Below are 6,000 nucleotides of genomic sequence, written 5' to 3' on the forward strand. Positions count from 1 at the left end.
CCACTGCTAACCCTGCAGCTTACATTAAAATTAGCCTTTCAACAAATGTGAGTGCATGTTACTTTTCTTAAAAATTAAAAATAAACTGCAATTGTGGCATGTGCAATAGTTTAAGCACCCTTCTACTTTCTCAATGTTGTACGTCCTTAACTGATGTATTAGGACTTCTGAGGTAGGTCAAAATGTTTTATAACGAGTTATCAGATGATGATTGTAGTTCATGATAAATTGTCTGACTTCAAACTTGAGGTATAACCCTCAATAGCCATTAGCCCATCACAGCAACTGACTTAAGGCTGATTCATGCTTCCTTACGTAAGCGTAAGCGCAAGCGCAAGAGGCCGCGCAAGCCCCTTGCGCGACCCTTGCGCGACTTCTTACGTCTTGCGTGCGTCGGCCCCTTTTTCTAGACTTGCGTCATTTTTTACGTAAGCCCTTACGCGAGCCTCGCAGCCTGCATTCTATCAACGAATGATACGAGATGAGGTTACTAAAATATTCTGCATGTCTACTCAGTTTTACAGTGCTTCCCAAGTAAAGGTTTGAAAAGAACTTCAAGCTTCAGACTTTCTGTTAGGGAACCTGTTATCTATCTGCAGAGCAAATGTCAGGCTCATACAAAAACATTAACGTGAATTACTTGATGCTAATACCTAGCGCGGTGTCTATAGGATTTTCCATATACGTTAGCATTAAGCTAACGTATTTTCTACCACAGTTAAACATGCAATACTATGTGATTGTTTTTAGAAAACGAATGTTACGTGATGAGATTACTCAAATGTAGTATGCATGTCTGCTCAGTTTAACAGTGCTACCCAAGCAAAGGTTTGGAAAGAACTTCAAGCTTCAGACTTTCTGTTAGGGAAACAGCTTTGTATCTGCCAGGCAAATGGCAGGCTCATGACGACACGCGCAACCTTTGGGAGCATGAACTGCACCGAGTAAATTTTGCGCAACCGTTAACCCCCAACGCTGTAGCATGCAGCCGCCTTTAAGGATGGGAAAATGAAGGTAACAGACGCCTACAAAGCAGGCCTCCTAGTCTTTCTTCCCCTCCTAGTTTAGACTATCTTCGCTCTGGGACACTGCTGTAGTCTCTCTACCAGTCCATTCCCACCGCACTGTCATATTCTACTCCATACTCTATGCTAGCATTGTCCTGCAATGTAAATAATTACCACCATCAACATGTTTTTCTGTTCTTACTCTACCTACCCTTGTAATAGTAACCCTATGAGCAAACTCTACCTGGCTGTTTTTTATTAATCATATGTACGATGTACTTTTAGCACTTGTATGCTAGCATGCTCATCATGCTACATGTATGATTTCTTTTAATATGTTGCTGATTGTTTCCCGTCCCCCTCTGCCACACGACCCCCCCTTCTTTTTCTATCTCTACCCAGCTGGCCTCAAGGAGATGCCCCCCCCCCCCCCCCCCCCTCTTTCTTTCTTTCTTGCCCCTGTAGCCATTGTTCTTGCACTAAACGTGTTCAGGTACTGGGCTCAGTAATGCGTCTTGAGACAATTTTATAGTTTTGGCGCTATAAAAAATACAAATGTTTCAAGTTGCTAATTTGACTATTTAAAATGTCAGTGGCAGTTACGGGGAACAGTGGAACTTAAAAAAAGAAGAAAAAAACAGCATGTCTGCTGGCCACAAAGATAAAGCAATTACCCTGTATGAATGACAGTAAAGTTTCTGCAGGAAGAGTTCACTATACTTCAAAGTAATAAAAAGGCAACTTTAACTAAAACCTCATCCCAACATTCAGGTTCTAAATACAATATAGATCTGCAAGTTCTTTTAGAGACAGGTGCTGTGGACAGATGAGTCTCAAATTGAGCTATTGGAGTTGGATCTATGAAATATCATGAAATTCTGGACATAAAAGCCATGCAGTTAGTCAGGAAACTGGAGCTATAAAGAGGCTGACTTAAACACGACGATGTTCCCATGAACACCTCAAAATCTAGTCCTATTACTTTAAGAAAAACGAGCTGAAGATGTGGCCATCACAGTCGCCTGACTTCTGCTTCACTGGAAATCTACAGATAAATCTTAAATGTGATGAGTATGCATGACGGACTAAAAGTATATAAGATCCTGATATGACCTGTGCGGAAATTTCTATTCCTATTATCTGGCTTAAAAAAGAGTTATTAGATGTGGTAATCTATTAGGATAATTTATGAATCATCACTCCTTGAGTTATAGACATGTGGTAATCTATGGGGATCCTTTATGAAACATCACTTTGTGTTATAGACATGTGGACCGTTTTCCCCCCCAAGCAATAGCCCTTATAAATATCCCTTACACATGAGCTTCATGGCTCTTTATTTAACTTTATTTAACGTTACTATTGTTGCACTACCTCCATTCTTATTTATTATTCTGCTCATACTGGTACTATTCTTGTATTGTTGTTCTGTTTTGTCTTGTTGTCCTATTTGTGATGCTACAGCCTGCATGGAGAAAACCAAACCAAATTGTATCTGTATACATGGCGAAATAAAGATGAATATGAATCATCACTCCTTGAGTTAGAGAGATGTGGTTATCTATGAGGATCATTTATGAATCATCACTTCTTGAGTTAGAGACATGTGGTAATCTATGAGGATCATTCCCCTTCCTTCATAGAATGGCACAAATAAGAAGAAAGAAAATTGTTGTTGTCAGCCAAAATCATATTCATTGTATATACTGTACCTGCTGTGCATTTTAAAAACTACTATTACCAAAGTAAAATTGACTGATGAAGGACTAAGACTTTGTGATGTGTTCAAACCTGCCTATCTACTGACAGTCTTTGCATGCCCACGAGAATAGGGCCCAATGATTCATGCAGTGTTACCAGCATGCTTACATTATCTCAATCACGAGAAGAACTCAAAGACACCAAGCTCTTTTCCATCTCAGAGTAGAGTGCTATCTCAAAGCCATTAATCCTGAAATAAATAAATACAAGAGCAATCCGAGATTTCTGGTTTGACGTTGGGTTGACGTTGATAGTAAAGCAAGATCTAAAACGTTCATCTGAACAATAGGCCAAAGTCTACATTCATTGTAAATTTCATTAAAATCCGGTCATTGGTTTTCAAGAAATGTCACTTTAGGTGTGAAAACAAAGATCCGGATCCAGAATCCAGAATTCAGATCCACCTCTTGTGAAAATTTCAGAAAGATCCGCCCAGTAGTTTCTGAGAAATCTTGTCCACAGACAGACAGACAGACAAACAGACGGACAAATAAATAAATTAACGGACCCGATCGCATAACCTCCTTGCTGGAGGTAAATATAATATAATATATAACAGACTTTGATATGGGCCTGGCTTTAGTACTAGTTTTGTCCACAGATTATTAACTTAAACTATACCAACCACATGAACATAGGTTGACCTGATGAATGATTTTGTTGATGTTAAATGTAGAAAATCCCATGCAATCCTAGTGGGTTTATAATAGAAAGAGGCCACTGAGAAAATATGAAGGTGTATATTCTACAGGTACTCAAGTTGGCCCCTCAACACAGAAACGGACACTCATCTTGAATTGTTCTGCCATCAGATAAGTTAATTAATTAATTAACATCTTCTCTGCACAGAAGAGCTGTGTTGATGAGTGCAATCTATTTTTTTTAAAGCTATTTCTATTATGTTACAATTCCATATGCCTTCAGAAAACAAGGTTGAGCTGTAAAACTGGTAAAGCTGTGTGCTTTTGTGTGTGTGTGTGTGTGTGTGTGTGCGTGCGTGCGTGCGTGCGTGCGTGTGTGTATGTGTACAAATTTAGGTACAAAGTTTGGTGCATTAACTATTGGCCTTATGGTTCTATTTCAACTAATATGATTTGGGGTCAAATGTGTGGTCAAAGAGGTAAAACAGGCAGAGTTTGTACTGATGAAAAAAATCATATTCACTGGTGGTACTCAGTTAGCCAACTGGAGCTCACATAATCAGAGCAACTTTTGCAGTAAAATGACACTTATAGATTATATCTAAAGGCCCATCCCTCCTTCCAACAGCGACTCAATTCTCATCCATGAATCCCCTTCCCCCATCCACACAGACAGACACACATCCTTCCCTTACTGCCTTCACTCTTTCAGGTGGTAAGGTATGATTATAGTACGCAAGTAAATACATCAAATCGTCGAATCTAGACTGATAGATTTAAGTGCTAAGGAGATTAAATTGAAGTTCTCTGTTAAGTTTTAGTTCTCTAATGTGTCACAACTATAGAACAGAAGATCTGGGAGGCTGGAAGGTAAACCTGCATATCAGTAGGCTACTTCCCCACATTCAGTGGATATCTAGAAGGGAGAATCAGAAGGCATAGGGAGAAATAATATCCCAACCCCCACTCTGCTGCTCAACAGTAACTCTACCCCTCCTCCCTCATCCAAAGAAGAGAGAAGGGTGGGGGATAAAGAGAGAGGGAGAAACAACACCATCATTATGAAAAACATCAGACTGGTGGCTTAGTTGTTTATAATGGAACAGAGCAAACTTATCTGATATCCGCCATAATCATGGTGATGGGTTAATAGTAAATCACAATTAAGTCGCCATTAATAATTCTTAGTTATCAATCACTGAATAATGCTAAATATGGGCTACTTGATAACAATACACTATAATGAATAACAAAGGCAAACAGGGGTGTTTTAAATGGTGGGTTGTCAAACGGGGAATCAATATAACGTCCACACACAAAAATGGAACATTTACATGAACACCACGAGGGAAAGTGAGAAAACTCGCTTCTGCAACTGAGTCATGGCAAAGTGCGCGCAATTAAGATGGCCTAATTAGCTTACAAAGAATTAACACAAGAGAGGTTTATCCTGTTACATTCTCAGTTGATAACTGACTGATTGATCATCGAGGACTTTATCATCAAACAAGAAGGCTTAAGTGATATAGAGTGCAACGCAAGGCTGCCATTCCAATACAAGCCACAAAGAAAAACACAACTTCATATTTCTTCGTGGTTTTAAAACCGATATTAGGCTAAGCAAGGTTACAAACTCATGCGGGGAACCTCTTCCCATCCCTGTCGATAGGTTACGATCGCAAGATACCTGACGTCATTTAAGCTTTTTTTCTTTCTTTTACAGTCTATCATGAATAGGTCCGATTCAGATCATTGGCCAATAAACCGTTATATAGCCTACCTTATTGCAATATGGAGAGTCCAAATAGTGTGAAGGTCCCAGTCGCGGAGGATCTGCTGCAAGTTGTGACTGTGTCTGAGGTGGATAGAATCTCACGTCCATTTCAGTAAAAACATCAAGTCCAATTTTCTACTACAGCAGTGAACGGCAAACACCCTAACCTACTACTCGATGTTACCGTAGAATTGAATAGCTAACAGTGTTGAGAGATGCACAGTTCTCACATCCGTCGGTCGTCTATACCAAAGTTTTAAGTGAACCAGTTGTAAGTCCTTCAGCAGTGGCCGATTCTGTTGGCAAGTTTAAAATACAGGCTATGAACAATCTACAATAATGTCATGTTTTTTGGTTCCGTTTCTGAGGAACTAAACATAAGGTCTTGAGTTAGCATACACAGGACACCGACTGAAACAGCCTCTCGGTTGTGTCCAAGCACTTACCACAAAAGAATCGAAAGACGGAAAGTGAGGTTAAACTACCACTGACTTGTACATGGGGGCGCCACAGTAAAGCCGCCAACTTCATCAGTTCCGAGTTTCATTTAATATCGGTGAGGTGAGGTCAATTGTCAGCTAGGCGACTCAAATAAGCTATTATTATTTATAGGCTACTAAGTCATACGTTACGTCATGGGATGTTACTGTTGTAGCTATTCAACATATGCTAAACGGTTTACATATGTTGGAGACGACCCTATATTTCCCTATAGGCCTATCGCTTGCATTGGAAATACACCGTATATAATGATACATTCGGGAACAAAGGGGTATCAGCAATTTATTTAGTGCATTTGAACAAGGTAAAGCTCAAA

The 6,000-nt window shown here is 39.7% G+C and overlaps 1 protein-coding gene across 1 annotated transcript in view; it reads right to left on the reverse strand.

Moving 5' to 3' along the window:
* tox (thymocyte selection-associated high mobility group box) overlaps positions 1–5,292 on the reverse strand; it is a gene marked incomplete at its 3' end in the record, with an annotated part of 46,334 nt that extends 41,042 nt beyond the window's left edge. Inside the window, exon 1 of the mRNA XM_080836961.1 lies at positions 5,190–5,292. Coding sequence (XP_080693087.1) covers positions 5,190–5,291 — 102 coding nt within the window. The 5' untranslated portion in view covers position 5,292. The remainder of the gene's footprint in view (positions 1–5,189) is intronic.
* Between the last annotated feature and the right edge of the window lie 708 nt (positions 5,293–6,000).

Source organism: Sprattus sprattus (genome assembly GCF_963457725.1).
Source record: "Sprattus sprattus genome assembly, chromosome: 4".
NCBI classification, from domain to species: Eukaryota; Metazoa; Chordata; class Actinopteri; order Clupeiformes; family Clupeidae; genus Sprattus; species Sprattus sprattus.